At 39.2% G+C, this 25097-nt stretch overlaps 1 protein-coding gene across 1 annotated transcript; it reads left to right on the top strand.

The window, feature by feature from the left end:
* The first annotated feature begins 2158 nt into the window (after positions 1–2158).
* On the top strand, positions 2159–25060 carry BLOC1S6 (biogenesis of lysosomal organelles complex 1 subunit 6). Its single transcript, XM_004421531.3, has 5 exons — positions 2159–2322; positions 6995–7136; positions 19753–19840; positions 21560–21646; positions 22058–25060. Exons 1-5 carry the CDS (start codon positions 2241–2243, stop codon positions 22175–22177), a joined length of 519 nt encoding a protein of 172 aa, XP_004421588.1. The 5' UTR covers positions 2159–2240; the 3' UTR covers positions 22178–25060.
* The last annotated feature ends 37 nt before the right edge of the window (positions 25061–25097 follow it).

A 25097-nucleotide genomic window follows, 5' to 3' on the forward strand; every position in this document is an offset into this window, starting at 1 on the left:
AATTCAAATAACTAATATTTTTAAATCCACATAATATGCTTAATTCTGTGCTAAGAGATAAAGAGGTTACAGACACCCATAGGACATGGGTCTATTCTGAAGGGCCTAGTATCTGGTTGGGAGATAAAACTAACAATAAACCAAGGTGGCCAGGCAGTTTATCAAGTGCCATCTTGGGTGACTCAGACTTTGGAGATTATAAATATTTGGAATTTGGGGCTGGAATCAATACTTCATTCATTCACCAAATATTTATTGAGAACCTATTATGGTTCTCTGTGAATAACAGTTTCCATTTGGAGTTTGCAATCTAATATAGGAAGTCAAGGGAAATAAGTGACTAATACAAGAATGGATTAAGTGCTAAACAGCAGGAGGATTTGTAGATGAGAAAAGGTTATTACTGTAACTTCCGAATGAAAGAGGAGGTAGGCTCATGAATGATTTTAAAGTAAAGGTATTATTTAGGTGAGCCTTGAAAGATGAGTAGGACTTTGAAAAGAATAGACTATTCTAGGCTGAAGCATGAGCAAGAGCATGACAGACATGAAAGGGCATAGTTTTAGGAGTGTGCTCAGATGGGACAAAGGATGTTTGAATGTAGTGCATTACTTTCCTAAAGGCTCTAGGGGTGAATCCCTTTCCTTGTCTTTTCCAGCTTCTAGAAGTCACCACAATCCTGGCTGGTGGGCCCCTTCCTCTCTTTTCGAAACCATTAATGTTACATCTCTCTAATCATTCCTCATAGTCACATCTCCCTCCTGACTCAACTCTCCTGCTTCCCTTTTCCAGTTTTGAAGGCCCTTGTGACTGCATTGGGCCCACTCGATAATCCAGGATAATCTATTTTAAGGTCAGGTGAATAGCAACCTTAATTCCCCTTTGCCATGAAATTTATATTCATAAGTTACCACGATTAAGACTGTGGACATTTTTGGGGAGCCATTAGTCTCCCTACCACAGGTACTAAGGAGAAGAAAGGAGGCCAAAAGAGGAAGAGGTGTGAATGCACTGAAAAGGGCAGTGGGGACCAGGTGCAAGTTTCTGAGGCTTGACATAAATTCTCATTTTTTTTGAAGATAGCATTGGCTGCAGCATAGAACACTGGACAGGCAATTTTGAGGAGCAACATTAGGAGGTCACAACTACAGTTGAGGTGAAACAGTCTAAGGCAGGGAGAGCATACCTGATTGTTTTATTGGCCTGACACTGCCTCTGCCAATTTCTAGGTGTTTTTCATCAAAATTCACGACATCATCCCACAAGATCAGAGCAATTGCAGTTTCTGGTAATTTGGCTGAATTTGTTCAGTAGATGCTGCCATCCAGGCCTTAAATCATCCACCTACAATCAACAAGAGGAGATCAGAACAGTGGAAAACCCGGGAGTTAGCAAGGCCTAAGCTCGCACAGAGCTCAACACTGAATTTTTTTTCTTTTGAGGAAGATCAGCCCTGAGCTAACATGGATGCTAATCCTCCTCTTTTTGCTGAGGTAGACTGGGCTCTGAGCTAACATCTATTGCCAATCCTTCTCCTTTTTTCCCCCCCCCCCAAGCCCCAGTAGTTTATGTCATAGCTACACATCCTTCCAGTTGCTGTATGTGGGACGCTGCGTCAGTATGGCCAGAGAAGCAGTGAGCGGTGCACTCTGGGATCCAAACGCAGGCCGCCAGTAGGGGAGCCTGCCACTTAACCGCTAAGCCACGGGGCCAGCCAACCACTCAATTTTTTAACGGTCCAACTCGCAGGGAAAGCACGCAGTCCTGTTCCTAAGGTGCTTCCTTAACACGGAAACAAAGTGGGACAGCTGTGCCTGGCCTCAGTGAACAAAGCCTGACTGCTCGCCTACGATCAACAAAGCTCTTCCCGTCCTCCAAACCCTCCCGGAGGAGCCCCTTCCCGTCACCGCCCTCTTCTTCCTCTGCCCCCAACAGTTGGGTCGCAAGGACGGGAGCCCAGCACAGCTCAGGCTACTGACACCGCGTCCTAGACTCCACTACGTTAGCGCGGAGTCTCCGGAGCGCCGGGCATGGGGTGGGGACTGGGAGATTGAGTGGGAGGGAAAAAGCGAGGGGGGGCCGGTGCTTGCGGTCCCGTGCCCCGAGGCTGCTAGCTTCCGCGTTCGTCACTTCCGGGTGCGACCGCCGCTTCTGTCCGGCCGGGTGCACGCGTTCGGTTCCTGCGTCCTGTATCTGACCGTCTACACAACTGCCCCTTGCCTGTTCCCAACGGGAGGGACATGAGCGTCCCTGGGCCGTCGCCCCCGGACGGGGTCCTGACAGGGCCGCCCGACTGCCTGAGAGCCGGGGAGCCTATGCCGGGTAAGTGCCATGGGGCCAGGCGGGCGGCCGGGACCGAGTGGGAGGGTCTCCGGGGCCGCCCCGCGGGAGTAAGCTGCTTTCCGCAGCTGCGGCCCGAGGCTCTGGTCCACGCGCGGAAGTGGAACCGCGCCGGGCCCCCTGCCCAGCGGAGTGGGCGGGACGGGAGGTCTGGAGGGGAAGCGGTGTTTGGGGTGCGGTAGGAGGCAGTTGATGGCGAGGTCTTCTGAGTGTGTGTTGACTCCAGCACATTGTTGGCTCTTTGTTTTACATAAGTGGTTAAGGACTTGTAACAGACTGGAAAGTCCCATCACCCAGGTTCTTGGTCAGCGTGAGAGAGAATTCAGACACCGGCACAACGGCAACAGCAAGCAAGCAAAGATTTATTAGAGGAAAGGTCGGGTACACTCTAAGTGAGGAGCGGGCGGTGCCAGAGAACGCGTTTGCCCCGTGTCTTGGGTTAGTTGTATTTTCATTTGGGCTGTTCAGAAGGGAATTAGCATTATTTGGTTATCCGCCAATAATAGTTTCCTCCACCCACACGTCGGGAGGGAGAGTTCTAGACCTTTTAGGGGAATCTCCGGAACCGTCATGGGAGTCATCCCTCATGGAAGGGGGCTAATGCATATGGAATTTGTATGTAAATTAAAGAAAGGTCAGTGTCTTCTAGAGGTGTATAGCAGAAGGCTTTGTATGTGCTGTTTGTGCACTCGTTATTTTTATCCTGGTGGTTGAAGGTCTCAGACTCCGGTGGCGTCGCTAGGCGGCTCTCAGTTCCCCTTTATCTGCATCTTGTAGGGTGTCAGCAAGACGCTTCACTGATGCAGCAAGGTCTCCGCTATGATCCCCTGCTCATGTCTACCTAGCTACCTATCTCAGATGCATTTGTCAGAAAGGTGATCCGTTTGAAATTCAGAGAAGTGAGGTATCCAATATTATTGACTGCTCACTCATGAAATGCCCTGTCTTGCTTGTTGACATTACCGCATCCCTGTTCCTCCAGCAGTCTTTGTCATCTGGAGTTCCAGGGGAGATTTAAGCCCTAATGCACTAAGGCATCTGTTGAATGTAGTGAGTTGACTTGCTTTGCATCCAGAATGGTACTATTTACGTACTGTCCTTGGGAGAATTGAAAAGATAGCCACTCAGAGCAGTCTCTGTGTTACAGACGAGGAACCCTAGATGAGAAAGGCTGCAGGGCTTTGGATGTGCCTTTTCTTTTATCTCCTGTTCCAGAAATATAGGGATTATCCCAAAATAGTGCTCTCATCCGTTTCTTGGCCATGCTTTTCCTCAGTGATCTCCCCCTTTCTTCCCGCCTTCATAAGTTTCTTCTATAAGTATGACTTCTTTATAGATAGGTGCAGCTTGAGTTCCTTTCTTAACTCTTGCTTGCTCCTCCATCTGCTTGCTTACTCTGACATAGTTGTTTTGCACTAATCTTACATACAGCATGTACATAAATAAAAGCAGAAGTCTGATCCTGTTAATGGTGCCAAGTCACTTTCACTTGAAACTTTTACTCTTGACTCTTTCCTCTCACTTGCCTGCAACCTCTGTTAGGTCTAGGGGATTCTACTATACAATTTCCATCTCCTCTTTGTATGTTCACCCTATCACAACCATTGTAATACTAACACAGACCTCCAGTCTGTCTGTCCCCCTCCTGCACATGACTGCCCCAAGGTGAAGCTCCGATCGTGTCATTTCCTTGCTTGGACACCTTAAATGGCTCCTTATTACTTACTAAACATAGGTCCAACCCATTAGCTTGGCATTCAGGGGTCTTTGTAGCCTGGCCACATGGTCTTATAGCTCACTGCTGCATGTGCCCCATGCTCCAGACATCCCAAACTACCTTTTCTTTCCATAGATGCTATGAGAGATGCTTATATTGCATCTCTTCCCCTCCTTAGAATTCTTACCTCATTTGGAAATTGTAGTTTTCATAGATTGTTGGTAGGAGTATAAATTGGTGCCATTTCTTAGGAAGGCAGTTTTGCAATGTGTACTTTAAAAATGCATAAACCCTTTGTCTTATTGATCAATCTACTTCTAAGAATTTATCCTACAGAAAGAGTGACACAAATATGCAAAGTCAAGCAAGAAAGCTCACTGCAACATTGTTTGAAATTGCAAAAAGTGAAAATAACCTCAGTACCCATTTATGGGTGTCTAAGTCTACTCGGGCTTCTGTAACAACATACCATAGGCTGCGTGGCTTAAACAACAGCCATTTATTCCTGGAAGTTCTGGAGGTTGGGAAGTCCAAGATCTAGGTGCTGGCAGATTAGGTTCCTGGTGAGCACCTTCTACCTATCTTGCAGATGACTCTTTCTCACTGTGTCCTTACATGGTGGAGAGAGAGCTCTGGTCTCTCTTCCTCTTGTTTTAAGGACACCAGTCCCATCATGGGGGCCCTACTCTCATGACCTCATCTAAACCTAATTACCTCCCAAAGGCCCCACCTCTAAATACCATTACATTGGAGGTTAGGGCTTAAACATGAATTTTAGGGGGACACAAATGTTCAGTCCATAACATTAGGGAACTGGTTAAACAAATATGGTAGAATTCTATTCTTTTAAAAAGAATGTAGTAGATGCATATATGTTGATATGGAAAAAATACCTAAAAAATATATTTAAGAGAAAAGTTGCAGAATGAGATGAGTAATATTTCTTTTGTGATAAACACAGGGTCTGTGCCTGAGAATGCAAAGATACTTTCTTGAAGGCTCTGTAAGAAACTCCAGAGTAACTCTCTCTGGCATAAGGAGTGAGAAGGAATATTTTTACTTTTCAGCTTATGACCCCCACTTTTGTGTTTTAAGTTTTTCAATGAGTAACAGTTGAAAAGACATGCAAATTCCATCCATTTTTCAAGCTTCTTCAGCTCAAATGCCCGCGCTTCCCTGGTGAAAGTGAGCCTTCTCTCCTCTGAATTCCCATAACAGTTTCGCTTTCTTTAATGGCACTTCTCACATTCTCTGATTCCCTTGTATTGAGCCCTTTCAGGGAAGGGGATTTGCCTAGTTTATTGTTGTAACCTCAGAACCTAGTACATAATATAGATTTGCAGTATGAATAGGATAAGGACCCTTCTTTCTTTAATCTCCCACAATAAAGTACCTTGAATTTAGTAACTAAATGTATGTAGAAACATGAGTAACTTAGACTCTTCCAATAATTGACTAGAAGATGGGGGTGGGGGTGGGGGACGTCCTATGAGTTAAATGTATATATATATTGTAAGGGAAGTGTGTTAGTTGTTATTCCTTAAAGTTGAAATATCCTTATTTGGGTGTTCCTGTTTATCTGTAATACCTATGTTTTCTGTATTTTCTTAAAGTTGCTGCTGTTTGCACTGTTATTGTAATCAAGCCTTCAACAATGGCATTAATTCTTGCATATAATTTATTCACATCCCATCTGATGGTACATCAGTGGCAATACCTGTTAATGACCCACCTTTTCCATTATATTTTTATAGTATAAAAGGGCTTCAGTTTCTAGTTAGCTCTTACCTATTTGAATATTGCCTTGCAACTTTGAGAATTCCTAAGTTTGTTCATATGTTTCTGAGGATCAAAATAAAAATCATACTATTTTATTCTGATCTCTAAAAGCTTATTTTGAATATGACAGCATGTTGTTTTCCTTAATCTTGCTAAAATTTAAATCTGTAGTAAAAACTATGCTTGGAAATGGGCTAAAAGCGATATGTCGTGATAAAAGTATTCTATATAATGATCTAATTTGATGTCACTGATTATTACCAGATTATGATTGAAGAGAGATGTTTCAGAGTTTAATATTAGTTTAAAAATGCTTTTAGAGTACAATTTTGGTAGTGTGACCATCTCACTTTTCTTCCCTCACTCTAAACCAGTCATTCTAAAATCTTAGAAACTATTAATTGAACTTGGTTTAGAAATTGTTTTGTACTTTTTTTGATAGGAGTGGTGATTGATGGATATTCATTTTAGACATTTTGAATTCCTGGTACAGTGCTTACACTGTTATTATTCAAAGGAAAAGTATGAGGCATAGTCCCTGGCATCACGTCCAGAATGACACACGAGGCAGTTATCCTACACTATTTTCTATGGTAAATTAAGGTGCTGAATCTCAAGAGAGGAGAATTTCTCTCTTAACAAATGATTAAAAAACCCACCTCTTTTATATTTAAATGATATATCAAGCTATATGCAAAATAAATGTTGACCATATTTTTACTTCCATAGAATTGAAAACAAATATTTTTAGGCATTGCATTTTTTAAAATTTCTGCATTCTTTTGAAAGCAAGAATTTCTTGCTTTAATTTAGTGGTTGTTTCCCACTGTTAGTCCTCAGACTCCTTTACTAATCCATTGAAAACTAAATCCTATGCCCTGAAAAATACATAAATATACAGAATTTTGCATGTTAATATTCTTTTAACCTAGACTTTACCTTATACTAGTAGCTTAGAAACAATTTTTGAGTACTCATAACCCATTTTTTAGAGGAAACTCAGAAGGTAAAAGTTAAAAAAAAGAAAAGCAGGGTATGTGTATTCTCCTGTGTGTGCATGCTGAATCCACTTTCAGCCTCCTTCCCTCCCTTGCTACTACTCTCTTACCTCTTTGTCAATTTAAAAGCTTCCTAAATTTGATTTTTGCTTGGGGACAGGTTTAAGTGACACTTCTCCAGATGAAGGGTTGGTAGAGGACCTGACTGTAGAAGACAGAGCTGTGGAGCAACTGGCAGAAGGGCTGCTTTCTCACTACCTGCCAGATCTGCAGAGATCCAGACAAGCCCTCCAGGAACTCACGTGAGCTAACCAAAACCATTGAAGCACTCATTTCCGCTCGGGCATAGTCATAATTGACTGTATAAGTGTATACTGTATTAAGGTATATTTTGTAACATTTAATACAATCAAGTATTTCTGTATCTTTAGTGATAGCAAATGGAAGTGGAGGAGTACAAATGTAAAAAAATGTGAAGTGAATAGTACTAGAGTGTTTGATCTCTTCTAAGAAGTACCGCTAAATCTTATGTAGACTCTAGTTAGTTTTGGTGTTTTACCATTATTTTATGAAAGTATTGCCTATTGGGAATGTTGCAGGATGGGTATACAACTGTTTCTGAGTAGAGTTGAAAAATTACCTCTGTAAGAGTCACAGTTGTTTTCATTTGCTGGTTCACCTGAGTTGCCAGAAATCCTTAAATACCTTTTTTTGAGGTGACCCATTTCATTCCTGGTAGATAACTCTACTAGCTAAATAAAGGGTTGGAGGATATGCTAAGAGAGGAACAAGATAAGAACAGAACCCATAGAGTGGGACCAGTATGCAAAAATTTACTCTCTGACTTTATCAGCTCCCACCTGGAAACAGCAGACTTAACTTCTGCTTCCTCCTGGATCAGGGCCTCTCTGGATGCCCAAGCTGGCCTGTCATTTCTTTTTGTGGTGGTCAGCTTTAAACTGGCTGTCCAGTGCTGCTGCTCTAAGACCTACCCTTTGAAAACTTATCTCAAAAGGCTGTATGAGGGCAAAAGGAGAGTAAGAATCAACAACTGTGTCCATTTTATAAATATTAGTAAATAATGTTATAAGTCTTGGAATTATATAATTCTATGAATTCTTCAAATCTTGGATTTGAAGGTGATAAATGAGTATAAAAGTGGTACTGTGTTCTACTACATGTGGGGCATTACGTTACGTAGAGTTGGCAACATTTCTTGGTTTTCTGCTAGTTCCAAGTGAGATTTTTTATCCCTAGTGTGTGGTATGCCTTATATTTTGACCCCAGTCAATGCTTGTGGCAAAAAAGTCATAAAGATTTTCTGGGGGAGTTTGGATAAGGTAAGATAGACTGAAGGAAGGTAAGAAAGTCTGCAAGTAAAACATATCTGGATACCACTTTACTCACAAGAAGCTGGGAATCAATGTTTAATTGCAGGGTTTAATTGATGAGGACACTGGCTAAAATTTAGTATTTTGAATAACCCCATTTATCTTCCTAGGCACCCAGACAATCATGATGATGATGATGATGATGATGATGATAATGATAAAATCAGCTACTGTTTATTACTATATGTACTACATGCTCAGTACTTTATATACTATATCTCAGTTAATCCTGACACCCACTTTATGAAGTATCTAACATTATTCCCATTGACAGTTGAGGAAACTGAAGTCTGTGAGGTCAAGTAACTTGAAAAAGATTACACAGGTAGTGGTAGAATTAACAATTGAATATGATGAATAAGTAGTTATTATACTTCTTGAGTGTTAAGGAAATATAAGCAGATTTCAGAGAAAGGAAAAAGAGAAATGTTTCCTAGTAGCTGCCTCTTTCATCCATCTCTCCACAAATTTCACTGTTGATGAAGATGTAGGGGAGAGAGTACTGGACTGAGAGGTACCTGGTTCTAGTCCTGGCTCTGTCATCAAACAGTTTAATCTTCATTAAGCCACTTTATCATTATAGAAACAGACCTACAGAGGTGAAAGAGAAGATAAAAGATGGAAATTAAGTTTACTGTGTAGCTAACAATGAGTAAGGAAGACCAAGATAACAAATTTAGTTTTATATGTAAGAAGGGCTATGGAGCATCATGGTGGAGTAAGCTTCCCCTGTTGAACTCTGCCCCTCTAAGACACAACAAAAAGGACATTCATATTCCAACAGAAGCTATTCACACAACACAGGGGACATCTGAGGCACTCAGGCAGCTGTACACCCGAGGACGGAGGGGCTGGAATCCCCAGAGGAAGTGGAAGGAGTTCTAGCTTCTTTGGCCCCGTGGCGCCCCAGCTCCTCCTTATTCGGCCCAGCGCACTCCAGTTCCAGCTTCTTTGGCCCCGTGGTGCCCCAGCTCCTCCTTATTCGGCCCAGCGCACTCCAGTTCCAGCTTCTTTGGCCCCGTGGCGCCCCAGCTCCTCCTTATTCGGCCCAGCGCACTCCAGTTCCAGCTTCTTTGGCCCTGTGGCGCCCCAGCTCCTCCTTATTCGGCCCAGTGCACTCCAGTTCCAGCTTCTTTGGCCCAGTGGCGCCCCAGCCCCTCCTTCTTTGGCTCAGTGCACTCCGGTTCCAGCTTCTTTGGCCCACCGGCGCTACAGCTCTTCCTTCTTTAGCTCAGTGCACTCCAGTTCCAGCTTCTTTGGCCCAGCACACACCAGTTCCAGCTTCTTTGGCCCAGCACACACCAGTTCCAGCTTCTTTGGCCCAGCGGCACTCTAGCTCTTCCTTCTTCGGCCCAGCACACTCCAGTTCCAGCTTCGTCGGCCCAGTGGTGCTCCAGCCCCTGCTTCTTTGGCCCAGTGGCACTTCAGCTACAGCTGCTTCAACCCACCTGTACCCGAGCCCCAGCTGCTTCGGCCTAGCTGTGCTCTGGTCTCAGCTGTTTCCACGCTCCAGCTGTTCCCATGCTTCCCCTGCCCTAGCAGCCTCCACTCAGCCACGCCTCAGATCAGGCAGGGGCTGACGAGAGTGCCCACAGATTGAGGCAGGCCAGAATACACAGCCCCTGACCCCCACCCAGTGGCAGCAAGAGGAAACTGTGACCATATATTTTCACTATGAGGAAAAGTAAGCCAATACCGACAGGCACCATGCAAAAATATATTAAATCTCCAGACCAACAGGAAAACGACAAGCACCCAGAAGTCAACCCAGAAAGCACAGAAATGTATGATCCTAATGACAGAGAATTCAAAATAGCCATCATGAGAAAGCTTAATGAAATACAAGAAAACACAGACAGACAATTCAATGAAATCAGGAGTTTCTTCACAAAAGAGATTGAAACTGTAAAAAAAAAAAACCAATCAGAAATCTTAGAGATGAAAAACACAATAGAGGAGATAAAGACAAATCTGGAAGCCTTAAGCATCAGAGCTGACAATATGGAGGAAAGAATTAGCAATATTGAGGACAGCAATGCAGAAATGCTCCAGATAGAGGAGGAAAGAGAACTAAGACTAAAAAGAAATGAAGAAACTCTCTGAGAAATATCCGACTCAATTAGGAAATCCAACATAAGGATTATAGGTATTCCAGAGGGAGAAGAGAGCGAAAAAGGAGCAGAGAACTTGTTCAAAGAAATAATACCTGAGAACTTCCCGAACCTGAGGAAGGAGCTGGAAATACCAGTGAATGAAATAAATAGATCTAAATATATCAACATGAAAAGACCCTCTGCGAGGCATATAGTAGTAAAGCTGGCAAAAGTCAATGACAATAAAAAATAGTAAGGGCAGCTAGACAAAAAAAATAACATACAAAGGATTTCCTATCAGGCTCTCAGCCGATTTCTCGACAGAAACTTTACAGGCTAGGAGAGAGTGGAATGATATATTCAAAATTCTGAAGGACAAAACCTTTCAGCCAAGAATATCCAGCAAAAATATCCTTCAGATATGATGGAGAAATAACAACTATCCCAGGTAAACAAAAGCTAAGGGAGTTCATTGCCACAAGACCCCCACTACAAGAAGTGCTCAAGAAGGCCCTCATCCCTGAGGCAATAAAGAGAAATTTATTGCTCGAGGAGGAAAATAGGTCGACAGAACCAGAAAAATTGCAGTCCTCTATCAAAATAGATTAGCAAACACTTAAATATAAAACCAAAGATCAAAGGAAGGTAAGCACCAAGTGTAAATACAACCTCATCATGTTAAACACGAACTCACAACACAAGAAGGAATAAGATGTGAGAAAATGGGAAGAGGAAAGGGATCGAATTGACTTAGTCTAAGGGAATAAGAGGCCATTGAAAAATGGACTATCACATCCACGAGATTTCTTATACAAACCTCATGGTAACCACTAACCAAATAATCAGAACAGAATCACACACGATAAAGAAAGAGAAAACTAGGAGAACCCCCATACAGAACTACCAAACTAAATTGGTAGTCCGAAACACACAGGACAAGAAACAAAAGAAATGCAAAAGAACCAGAAAAAGAGTGATAAAATAATGACAAGCCCCCGTATATCAATAATTACCCTAAATGTAAATGGACTGAACTCTCCAATCAAAAGACACAGAGTGGTGGGATTGATTAAAAAACAAGACCCAACAATATGCTGCCTCCAGGAAACACATCTCAGCTCTAAAGACAAACACAGGATGGAAGACAATACTCCAAGCTAATGGCAAACAGAAGAAAGCAGGTGTTGCCATACTTATATCAGACAAAGTTGACTTCAAGATAAAACAGGTAACGAGAGACAAAGAGGGGCAATATATAATGATAAAAGGGACACACCACCAAGAAGACATATCACTTTTAAATATATATGCACCCAATACAGGAGCACCAAGGTACATAAAGCAACTATTAACAAACCTAAAAGGAGATATTAACAACTACACAATAGTAGTAGGGGATCTTAACACCCCACTCTCATCAATGGACAGATCATCCAGACAGAAAATAAATAAGGAAATAATGGACCTAAACGGAAGACTAGATGAGATGCACTTAATAGACTTATACATAGCACTCCATCCAAGCACAGCAGATTACACATTCTTCTCAAGCGCGCATGGAACATTCTCAAGAATAGACCATATGTTGGGAAACAAGGCATGCTTATATAAATTTAAGAAGATTGAAATCATAACAAGCATCTTTTCAGACCATAATGCCATGAAGTTAGAAATCAACTACAAGGAAAAAACCGGGAAAGTGACAAAGCTGTGGAGACTCAAGAACATGCTACTAAACCACCAATGGATCATTGATGACATTAAAGGAGAAATCAAAGCATATATGGAGACAAATGAAAATGAAAATACACCGTACCAACTCATATGGGATGCAGCAAAAGCGGTCCTGAGAGGGAAACTCATAGCAATACAGGCCCACCTTAACAAACAAGAAAAAAAGCCCAAATAAGCAACCTCAAACTACGCCTAACAGAATTAGAAAATGAAGAACAAACAAAGCCTAAAGTCAGCAGAAGGAGGGAAATAATAAAAATCAGAGCAGAAATAAATGAAATTGAAATTAAAAAAACAGTAGAAAGGATAAATGAAACAAAGAGCTGGTTCTTTGAGAAGATAAACAAAATTGACAAACCCTTAGCCAGGCTCACCAAGAAAAAAGAGAGAAGGCTCAAATAAATATAATTAGAAATGAAAAAGGAAAAAGTACAACAGATACCACAGAAATACAAAAGATTATAAGAGAATACTGTGAAGAATACTGTGAAAAACTATATGCCAACAAATTGGACAATATAGAAGAAATGGATAAATTCCTAGACTCATACAACCTCCCAAAACTGAATCAAGAAGAGATAGAGAACCTGAATAGGCCAATCACAAGTAAAGAGATTGAAACAGTAATCAAAAACCTCCCAAAAAATAAAAGTCCAGGACCAGTTGGCTTCTCTGGAGAATTTTACCAAACATTCAAAGAAGACTTACTACCTGCCCTTCTCAAACTATTCCAAAAAATAGAGGAAGATGGAACACTTCCCAACACATTCTACGAGGCCAACATCACCCTGATACCAAAGCCAGGCAAAGACAATACTAAGAAGGAAAACTACAGACCAGTATCCCTGATGAACATAGATGCAAAAATCCTTAACAAAATGTTGGCAAACGGAATACAGGAATACAGTAAAAAGACCATACACCGTGATCAAGTGGGATTTATACCAGGGACACAAGGATGGTTCAACATCCGCAAATCAATCAATGTGATACACCACATTAACAAATTGAGGAATAAAAACCATATGATTGTCTCAATAGATGCAGAGAAGGCTTTTGACAAGTTCCAACATTCATTTAGGATAAAAACTCTCAACAAAATGGGTATAGAAGGAAAGTACCTTAACATAACAAAGGCCATATATCACAAACCCACAGCCAACATCATATGCATTGGGGAAAAACTGAAAGCCATCCCTCTGAAAACAGGGACAAGACAAGGGTGCCCACTCTCGCCACTCTTATTCCACACAGTACTGGAGGTTCTGGCCAGAGCAATTAGGCAAGAAAAAGAATAAAAGGAATCCAAATAGGCAATGAAGAAGTGAAACTCTTGCTGTTTGCAGATGACATGATCTTATATATAGAAAACCCTAAAGAATCCATTGGAAAACTATTAGAAATAATCAACAACTACAGCCAAGTGGCAGGGTACAAAGTCAACTTAGAAAAATCAGTTGCATTTCTATGTACCAACAACGAACTAACAGAAAGAGAACTCAAGAAGACAATCCCATTTACAATTGCAACAAAAAGAATAAAATATCTAGGAGTAAATTTAACTAAGGAAATGAAAGACCTGTACAATGAAAACTATAAGACATTACTGAGTGAAATCAATGATGACATAAAGAAATGGAAAAAGATTCCATGCACTTGGATTGGAAGAATAAACATTGTTAAAATGTCCATACTACCTAAAGCAATCTACAGATTCATTGCAATCCCAATCAGAACCCCAAGGACATTCTTCACAGAAATAGAACAAAGAATACTAACATTCATAACATTCATATGGGGCAACAAAAGACCCTGTATAGCTAAAGCAATCCTGAAAAAGAAGAACAAGGCTGGAGGCATCACAATCCCTGACTTCAAAACATACTACAAAGCGATAGTAATTAAAACAGCATGGTACTGGTACAAAAACGGACACACAGATCAGTGGAACAGAACTGAAAGTCCAGAAATAAAATCTCATATCTATAGGCAGCTAATCTTTTTTTTTTTTTTAATAATTTTACTTATTTATTTTTTCCCCCAAAGCCCCAGTACATAGTTGTATGTCATAGCTGCACATCCTTATAGTGGCTGTATGTGGCACGCGGCCTCAGCATGGCTGGAGAAGCGGTGTGTTGGTGCATGCCAGGGATCCGAACCCAGGCCACCAGCAGCGGAGCGTGTGCACTTAACTGCTAAGCCATGGGGCCGGCCCTGTGGGCAGCTAATCTTTGACAAAGGAGCTAAGGACATACAGTGGAGAAAGGAAAGTCTCTTCAATAAATGGTGCTGGGAAAACTGGACAGCCACTAGCAAAAGAATGAAAGTAGACCATCTTCTTTCACCATACACAAAAATTAACTCAAAATGGATCAAAGACCTGAAGGTGACACCTGCAACTGTAAAACTCCTGGAGTTAAATATAGGTAGTACACTACTCGTCATCAGCCATAAAGGGATATTTTCGAATTCCATGTCTACTCAGACAAGGGAAACAAAAGAAAAAATAAACAAGTGGGACTTCATCAGATTAAAGAGCTTCTACAAGGCAAATGAAACCGGGATCAAAATGAATAGGGAACCCTCCAGCTGGGAAAAAGTATTTGCAAACCATATATCTGACAAGGGATTAATCTCCATAATATGTAGGGAACTCACACAACTGAATAACAAAAAAACAAACAACCCAATTAGAAAATGGGCAGAGGAAATGAACAGACACTTCTCCAAAGAAGATATACAGATGTCCAATAGGCACATGAAAAGATGCTCAACATCGCTAATCATCAGGGAAAATGCAAATCAAAACCACACTAAGATATCATCTTAAACCCATTAGAATGGCTATAATCACAAGACAAAAAGCAACAAATGGTGGAGAGGCTGTGGAGAAATGGGAACCCTAATCCACTGCTGGTGGGAATGCAAACTGGTGCAGCCTCTATGGAAAACAGTATGGAGATTCCTCAAAAAATTAAAAATAGAAATACCTTATGATCCAGCTATCCCACTACTGGGTATCTACCCAACGAACCTGAAATCAACAATCCAAAGAGGCTTATGCACCCCTATGTTGATGGCAGCATTATTCACTATAGCCAAGACATGGAAGCAACCCAAGTGTCCCTCGACTGATGATTGGATAAAGAAGATGTGGTATATATATACCATGGAATACTACTCAGCCATAAAAAAAGACAAAATCCTCCCATTTGCAACAACATGGATGGACCTGGAGGATATTATGTTAAGTGAAATAAGCCAGAAAGAGAAAGACAAACAGTGCATGATTTCACTCACATGTGGAAGATAAACCAACACACGGACAGATAGAACTGTTTGGTGGTTACCAGGGGCTAGGGGGGTGGGGACTGGGCACAAGAGGTGGAGGGATGCACTTATATGGTGACTGATAAACAATAATGTACAACAAAAATTTCACACACACACAAAAAAGAAGGGCTATGAATATTCTTTTATATGTAGTTGTCATTTTAAGAACATTGGAAAGAAAGAAAAAAGAGGTTCTGGGATCCAGGTCCCTAAAAGTAGCTGGGGAGGTGCAACTGTGAGTAGCCTCAGTGGAGCTTCCTTTGAGATAATTCAGGCTTGGCCTTGTCAAGGAAATACCTTTTTTCCTCAGAGGATCATTCCTCAGATACTGCATCGAGGATTCCTAATCACTCCTAGCCTATTTATCTTAGATTATACAAAACTTCAAGGGAAAGGAAGTTCAGTCATTTCTGCCGCACTACCTTATAGCTAAATATTGTCTGGAACCTTCTTCTAGAGTGTCTAGACTTATGGATCATGAAAGCACTGTACTTACAATTACAGTTTTATTATAAAGGATACAGATCAGCACCAGCCAAATGAAGAGACACATAGGGCGAGGTCTGGGAGCATTCCAAACACAGAGCTTCTGTGCCCTCTCTTAGTGAAATTTGGGCACGTCACCCTCTCAGCACTTTGATGTGTTCACCAACCAGGAAGCTCCACTGAGTTTTGGTGTCCAGAGTTTTTATTGGTTCTCCATTATGTAGGCGTAATTGGTTGAATAGTTGGCAAAGTAATTGAACTCAGTCTCCAGCCACCATCCCTTCCCTGGAGAATGGACTGATAACACATGGCTCAAAGCCCCAACTCTCTAACCACATAATTGATCTTTCTGGCATGACCAGCCCTCATCCTGGGCTCTGGGGGCCCACCATAAGTCACCTCGTTAGCATAAACTCAAGTGTGATCCAAGAGGCTCGTGAATAATAAATTCCCATCATTTGGGAAATTCCAAGGGTTTTAGAATTGCCTTGCCAGAAACCTGGGACAAAGATCAGACAAATTCTTGATTATACAGCTGGTGTCTATTCAGATCTTTTGCCTATTTTTAAATTGGGTTGTTTATTTTCTTGTTGATTTTTAAGAGTTCTTTGTAGGGGCTGGCCCAGTGGCCTAGTGGTTAAGTTTGGTGCGCTCCACTGCAGCAGCCTGGGTTTGATTCCTGGGCGCTGACCTATATCACTCGTTGGCGGCCATGCTGTGGCAGTTACTCACATACAAAATAGAAGAAGAGTGGCAGTGGATGTTAGCTCAAGGTGAATCTTCGTCAGCAAAAAAATTTTTAAAAAGAGTTCTTTGTATATTTTTGATACAGGTCCTTTATGTGTTTTGCAAATATTTTCTCCAAGTGTGTGACTTGTCTTTTCATTCCCTTAGCAGTGTCTTTTGCAGAGGAGAAGTTTTTAATTTTAAAAGTCTTGACTTACCAATTTTGTTTTTCGTGGATCATGCTTTTGGTATTGCGTCTAAAAATTCATCACCAAACCAAGGTCACCTAGATTTTCTCTTGTGTTTTCTTCTAAAAGTTTTAGAGTTTTACATTTAGGTTTGTGATCCATTTTGAGTTAATTCTTATGAAGGTATAAGGTCTGTGTCTAGATTAATTTCTTTGCACATGAACGTCCAACTGTTTCCTCACCATTGGTTGAAAAGACTATCCTGTCTTCACTGCCTTGCCTTTGCTTTTGTCAAAGAGCAGTTGATTATATTTGTGTGGGTTTATTTAAGAGCTTTCTGTACTGTTCCGTTAATTAATGTATCTATTCTTTGGCCAATACCATCCTGTCTTGATTTCTGTAATTTTATAGTAAGTTTTGAAATTGGGAAGTGTGAGTCTTCCAACTTTGTTCTTCTTCAGTATGTGTTGGCTATTCTAGGTCTTTGCCTTTCCATGTGAATTTTAGAATCAATTTGTTGATATCTACAAAATAACTTGCTGGGATTTTGATTGGGATTGCGTTGAATCTACAGATCAAGTTGGGAAGAATTGTTATCTTAACAATATTGAGTCTTGTATTCCATATACTTGGAATATCTCTCCATTGTTTAGATCTTCTTTGGGTTCTTTCATTCGAGTTTTATAGTTTTTGCATATAGACCCTGTACATATTTTGTTAGATTTATACCAAAGTATGTCATTTGAGGGGGGCCTATTGTAAATGATATTAATTTTAATTTCAAATTCTAATTCTTCACTGGTAGTACATAGGAAAGCAATAGACTTTTGTATGTTAACCTTGTATCTTGAAACCTTGCTATACTCACATGAGTTCCAGGAGGTTTTTTGTTGATTTTTTGGGATTTTCCACATAGGCAGTCATGTCATCTGTGAACAAAGACCGTTTTATTTCTTCCTTCCCAATCTATATACCTTTTATTTCCTTTTCTTGTCTTATTACATTAGCTAGGACTTCCAGTATGATGTTGTATAGGAGTAGTGAGAGTGAACATCCTTTCCTTGCTCCTGATCTTAGGGGGAAAGTATCTAGTATCTCACCACAAGTATAATGTTAGCTATGTGGTGTTTTAGATGTTCTTTATCAAGTTGAGAAAGTTCCTCTCTCTTCCTGGTTTATTGAGAGTGTTTTTAATCATGAATGGGTGTTGGACTTTGTCAGATGCTTTTTTTGCATCAACTGATAGGACCATATGCATTTTCTTTAGCCAGTTGATGTGGTGGATTACATTGACTGATTTTTGAAAGTTGAACCAGCTTTGCATATTTGGAATAAATCCCACTTGCTTGTGGTGTATAAATCTTTTTTTACATTGTTGGATTTGATTTGTTAATATTTTGGTGAGGATTTTTGCATCTTTGTTCATGAAAATATTGGTCTATAGTTTTCCTTTCTTGTAATATCTTTATCTGGTTTGGTTTTAGGGTAATGCTGGCCTCCTAGAATGAGTTAGGAAGTGCTCCCTCTGCTTCTATTTTCTGGAAGAGATCGTGGAGAATTGGTATAATTTCTTCCTTAAGTGTCTGGTAGAAATCACCAGTGAAGCCATCTGGTCCTAGTACTTTCATTTCTGGAAGGTTATTACTTATTTATTCAATTTTTCTAATAAGTATAGGCCTACTTAGATTATCTGTTTCTCCGTGTGTGAGTTTTGGTAGTTTGTGTCTTTCAAGGAGTTAGTAATTTTCATCTAAGTTATCAAATTTGTGCACACAGAGTTGTTGAAAGTATTTCTTATTATCCTTTTAATGTTCGTGGGATCAGTAGTGACGACTTCTCTTCCATAAATTATATTAGTAATTTGTGTCTTTCTTTTTTCTTTGTTAGTCTGCCTAGACATTTATCAATTTTATTGATCTTCTGAAGAACCAACTTTTGGTTTCGTTGATTTTTCTGTATTGTTTTCCAGTTGTAACAGCCTGTTTTTGCTGTTCTGCTCAGCTCAGATCGTCGACTTGCTGGGTTCCCCTCTCATCCGTTCTGTATTTCACTTTCTGTGGTCTCTAGTCAGAGCTGAATGGACAAACTTGTGACGTGGGGGATATGCCAAACTCACTACTGGGTGGTGGAGATGTTGTAACTGCCCTTCAGTCTTTTCATTGCTATTTCTTTTTTTCATCACTGTTCTCTGTTTAGCATGGTTTTGCAAGCAAATCATGTCATATTTTTGTTTGTTTATAGGATTCTTTAAAATCTTTAATTAGGTAACCCCTCAGTGTCACTTATTCCTGTGATCCATTGGTTAATCTGGAGAGGAATATTGGGGAAGTTGGCTTCTCTTCCTCAATAGGTTTTGAGTCTGAATTTTAATGATGAACCTTAAAAGTTATCTAGTCTGACCTTCTTACTTTAAAAATGAAGAAATTTAGGCTCAGAGAAATAAAAACTAAATTTCCAAGATCACACAATTAGTTATTGGTAGGGGAATCTTGTGATTCCTAGTCCTCAGTTTTTTTTCATCTTGCTTCTTCTTTGTTCCTTGATACTGCATTTTTCCCAGCTCTAATCTGAAAAGTCATTGCTCCTCATTTCCTTTATGGGAATGTTACAATTGTAGTATATATAAAACATCAAGTTTCTTGGGCAAGATAATATAAAAAACTTTTTGGGGATAATGCAGAGTGTTGCTAGAAATAACAAGTTATAAAATAATTTTAAGTGACTTGATGATTTTAGTTATTAGAATCTGAAATTGAGGCAAGAATAAAAGGCACATTTAGTTATCAGAATGTGGCTTTGCAGTTATTATTTTGAAAAAGGTTATGCTAACCAAATAAGCCTTGGAGAGTCAGTAAATTTCCAACTTTATTTCTACCTTTAACATTAACCAAGATGAATGTGATTCCTTTTATTGAACCAGTGCTTGCAGTATGTAAAGTTTATTTTGGCTGTGTGCTTTTATTTCAGACAGAACCAAGTTGTATTATTAGACACACTGGAACAAGAGATTTCAAAATTTAAAGAATGTCATTCCATGTTGGATATTAATGCTTTGGTAGGTATAATTTAGTTGACATAGCTTAATGACGTCTTGTTTGAGAAATTGCTGGATTTATTCTCCCGGTGTACATATGTACTTAGGTATGTTTAGGATCTTTTCTTCTAATTTTTAAAGTTTAGAATTTGTCCTTTAACAAGAAACCTTAATTTATTTTACTAGAACTTCCATTGTCGTGAATTGTTATCTTTCAAATGTTAAACTTTTGATAGGAAATAACTTATTTATGAAAGTCTAGAATAGATCTCATAATTAAAGACATAAAAGAGAACTAAAAGTAAAGTGCATCTCTCTATCAATCACATGGTTTTTTAAATTAGCATTTTATTTAATTGTATGGCATTTTCATAATGCCATAACAAGTTAATGATGAAATAGACTTTTTGAGGGTCCTTTTTGAACCCTTTATATCTTTCAATGTAACTACAATTGTTGAGTTTCATCAGAAGCTCTATAGCTTTTTGATGAGAGAAACTGATACTCTTTATTTTAAGAAGTGGAATTAACAAGAATAAGGAACTTGTGGCTATCTTCCTTTACCTTGAACATTAGAAATAGCTTGGTTTGCATGATTTTGTGGACTTTCATACACAGCTCAAAAAATGGACTTTTCATTGGACAAATGTGGCTTATTAATGTTTTGTTTTTAAAATAATCGAAAACAAAGTCCCTCTTCTCTAGCATTAGGCAGGGGCCTGTGATAGTATAATACAAAGTCTGCTACTCAGTAGTCCTGACTTGTTGTGAAGGAGGTGGGCAAGGCTACACTGACCTACTTGTGTCTTCCCCATTGAGTTCATGTTGCAGCAGAATGAATAATGGTTGAATGATAAATGAATGAACAAAGCAGATGTAATACTGTTGCTTCAGTCTAAAGGGGCAGAAACTAAGTCTAGCTCTTTTTTCCTTTCTCAGCCCAAGAGTGGTTTTGATTATCATTTAGGAACTGAAAACTGGAAGGCCCAGAGAGAGAGAAGGAGGTTCTGTGAGCTCTAGAGCTCATCAGACTATGACTGTACTTGTAGTTATGTGAAGGTCGCTAATCTGTCCACTGACACTTCTCTCATTTTTGTTAACTTGTCTTCTCTTTCTGTTATCTTGCCTGAGCATGAGGTACTTTTTTTTCCTTCTCTCCCATCTCTGGCTGAGATGGCAAGTCTATACTTATCACTCCTTGGAAAGAAAAGTGTCCTCACAGAGATTGTTCTGCTTGGTCTGACTTCAGAAGCCCAAGGAACATGACGAAACTTGTCCACAGCCCTCTCAGGGCTCTCTGGTCACAGCTTGGTTTTTCCTGATAGGCAGAGACTTCACTTAAACTGGCCTACATTTCCTGGCTGGGTCTCTCCCTTGTAAAGGCAGTGGAGAGTGCTTTACTTTTCTTAAATAAAACTGGTAGCATTATTGGATAGTCTTACTGAAATTTTATATATTGCATGTTTTTAAAGCAAAATGTTATCTGTACACAATATAAATGTCTGTTTCATGTTTAGGACCTCTTTTTTGTCAGTCTGAACTGAATCAAGTGTTTTCAAAATCCTACTAATGGTTTAAATGAAATTTGAATTTTGGAATTAAAATGTGGAGAGAATTAAGGCTTTAAAAAATTTGACCAATTTAGAAAGAATGAACTGTAATTTAGGCATTGACTTATTTATCTTTTTTGATATTTCCGTCTATTTTAAGTTGACTTTTCATTTGCTTTTCCATGTTAAGTTCACTGAAGCTAAACACTATCATGCCAAGTTGGTGAATATAAGAAAAGAGATGCTGATGCTTCATGAAAAGACATCAAAGTTAAAAGTGAGTTGAAAATTCTTTCACATTCATTATAAAAGTAGAGGTTTAATGTCTTTCTTCAATATTCATTTTCTGACTTCTTAGATATCCATAGATAATAACATACTTAATTCATGGTACATTATTTTCTTTTAAAACATATTGTCTTGAACCCCACTCTGGGCTTTTCTACTAATAGCTGGGCTAGTAGGCTCATATTCTCTGAATATGTCACTGCAGTTCTCATTTAATAAGAGTTTGGAGTAACAGTTTTTTTTGTATCAAGAGGACTTTACCCAGAACAAATTTGAAAGTTAAACATGAAATTTATTAATATGTATTGGTTACCTCAAAGCAAAGCACTATTACTTTTAAATTAGGCCATAACCTATAACCTTTGATTGCTCTCTTGGTTTTTGAATTTTTCTAACCTAGAAAAGAGCACTTAAGCTGCAGCAGAAGAGGCAGAAAGAAGAGCTGGAAAGGGAGCAGCAACGAGAGAAGGAATTTGAAAGAGAAAAGCAGTTAACTGCCAAACCAGCTAAAAGGACGTGAAGAGTTGAACATGTTTGTGTGTGTTTCCTTCCCTTGTCCCACATTCTTTGGATGTAAGATGACCTAAGTGGTGACTGAAGTTAAGATAGTGCCTTATACCATTGTGTCACATTTTGAAATCCTTTTCCCAGGAGGACTGTGTCTCCATATCTTCATTTCAGCCTTTTAAGAAGCTTTTTTCTAAGTAGAAGACATGATGTCTCTTGGTTTGGATATTTATATGTAATTTTTTCAACTTCTGTTTTGCTTAATTTTAAAATCCGTTATTTTGGTTTTGGATCATTTATAAACTGGAAAATGGCTTGATTGTTTTAATAGTCTAGACTCGAAGTGGTTAAAAATTAGTATGAATTTTTTAGCTTCCCAATAAGTGTGGATTTAAAAGTTTCAGTTTCTTATTTTATGAAATGACTAGCCTTTCTGGCAATACATTGCTGTGGTTTAGCAATTGTCTTTTCATTGCTTGGTTAAGACGAAATGCCAACTGTTTAATCACATATGCCACTGAAAAAGAGGTGGTGTAAGCCCTTGTGAAGAGCGTGATAGGAAAGTGTATACCCAGGAAATGATAGCCTCTTAGAGGTGGGATAGGTGAACAAGATGCCAGATAGATTCTGCCAACCATGTACTCTATCTGCTTCCCAGCATTGTTGTTGCTGTTTACTTCTTACGTAGCTTCTGGGTTCAAAGGAGATATCTGTTCCTAAGGTTTGGCAGCGGTGGTGGAACTGTCACACACAAATTCTTGTATATTTGTAATACTTAATAACAGTTGTTACACAGTGAGATATGGTTGTCAAGTTAATAAGATAATGAGCCCAACTTTACAAATGGGAGGTCTAATCACAGTTCTGTCTATCCTCTGATTCACTATGTGGCCTTACATGTTACTTTTTTGTGCTTGTAAAAAATTCTTAAAAGTAGAATGATATATACCAACTTTCCATTTTATTGATAATGACAGGAATGGTGGAAAATAAGTAAATAGCTTCTTCACAAAAGAGGCAGCATGATACCTTTAGTGTTTTCTAGATTTTCCCACCAATATTATATGTAGAAACTTATTATGTGAGAAATATTATGGTTTCGTTGTTTAATATTGAGTATATTATTCACTGTTTTAGTATTATTTAATATCCAACTAGTCTTCAATCTCTATTACACAGCGACTGTACAGAACCTGTAAAGGTGTATGATTAGAACCTGTATCTTTTATAATCTACATTACGTTTTTGGTAAGCTGGCATCACTACCTCTAATCATGTATCGGGCTAGTTAATGATGGAGAGGACATCAGATTTAAGTTGAGTGCTAAGAACTGGTCCATTTAAAGGTTTAAATAGTTTGTTTGAAAGCCCTTCCTTTCTTTAATGAATGAATCTGATCTCACAGTTCACTTAACTTTGACCTTATATTTAAGAATAAAGGGCCGGCCCCGTGGCTTAGCGGTTGAGTGCTCGCGCTCCGCTGCTGGCGGCCCGGGTTCAGATCCCGGGCGAGCACCGACGCACCGCTTCTCCGGCCATGCTGAGGCCGCGTCCCACATACAGCAACTGGAATGGATGTGCAGCTACGACATAGACAACTATCTACTGGGGCTTTGGGGGAAAAATAAATAAATAAAATCTTTAAAAAAAAAAAAAAAAAAAAGAATAAAGATATATTTTACTCAGGAAGACTACGTGTTGTCCTCAAACACTAGCTAAAACTCCTAGGGCAGGATTCATTAGGACTTGCAGGACAATGTCACCTCGATTGCTGAATGTACTCGTTTATAACCTAACAAAGGCTGTGCGTTTTTTCACAGTGGTTTGTGGACCAACTGCAATGATTATTTAAAATGCTGGCTCCTGGACACCACTCTCAATCCACTGAAGCAAATGTTTGTTTGTTTTGCCTTTTTTTTTTTAATAAAATTTCCTCAAGTGATTCTGATATACCTTAAAAGTTGAGAAGCACTGGTCTAGTTGTTTAGGTCAGAGGCTCCCACACTAGGCTGCATATCATTATCACTTGGGAACTTAAAAAAAAAACAGACATTCTGGAAGATTCTTCCTCATTAGTTTAGTGGGGAGGGGGCTCATGTAAATTTTAAAGAGCTCCACAGATAATTCTGATGCAAAGAACCACTGGTCTAGACTATCTAGGGATTTATATTTATGAGGAGTGAAATAGTTTAAAAGCTATGTCATAACTCTTAGGATAAATCTTATGAAATAAATTCTGAACTGCTGCTTTTGATATAAAGTCAGATTTAAGACTGAAATAGATAGCAGGTAGGAAATAGATAGAGAATTCTGATTAATTAATTGAACTTTGATCTGTATTAAAATCATGTTTATTGAATGAATGGTGAGGCACATATATACTTTTAGAATTGTATTATTTAAGTTTTGAAGATTTTTTAAAATGTGAAGAATGTATGTTAGCATCTACTATTTTTAGGTCAGTTGTAAGTCAGAAGTACTGTTACCCTAGTAATTAAAATCAAAACTATAGCTGTATTTCAGTAGCATGGAAACATATCTTACTGACTAAACCTGAATGGAACCCTTATAATTAGTCTTGGTATATTTTTGCACAAAATAATAATTGGTACTTGGGAAGGATTCTGTTTTTTGGTTGAAAAAAATTACTTTTGTTTTGAAACTATATCACGTAAGTACTGAACTAAAATGATAGGAGTTAATTTTGTATTTATGTTGCAGTAGGTATCATGTAAATATGCAGACCTTGAATGTAACGTGAATTGTGTCCGCAGTGAATTTTTGGGTGGATACAGTTTGTAAATATGCCAATTATACACCCTCATACATTTGTCTGATTTTGAGCTTGTAAAATGAGGGCTACTTTTTACACATTTAATAAAAAAAGGTCTCTGAATGATCCAGTGTCATTTATCAAGCACAATTGTGTACCT

This window comes from Ceratotherium simum, chromosome 3 (assembly GCF_057802395.1).
Source record: "Ceratotherium simum simum isolate JZ-2026a chromosome 3, ASM5780239v1, whole genome shotgun sequence".
In the NCBI taxonomy this organism is placed as follows: Eukaryota; Metazoa; Chordata; class Mammalia; order Perissodactyla; family Rhinocerotidae; genus Ceratotherium; species Ceratotherium simum.

Coding starts and splice junctions, on each gene's coding strand:
- BLOC1S6 (XM_004421531.3), top strand. CDS start 2,241: ATGAGCGTCCCTGGGCCGTCGCCCCCGGACGGGGTCCTGACAGGGCCG. Junction 7,137..19,752: donor CAAGCCCTCCAGGAACTCAC/GTGAGCTAACCA, acceptor CTTTTATTTCAG/ACAGAACCAAGTTGTATTAT. Junction 21,647..22,057: donor AAAAGACATCAAAGTTAAAA/GTGAGTTGAAAA, acceptor TTTCTAACCTAG/AAAAGAGCACTTAAGCTGCA.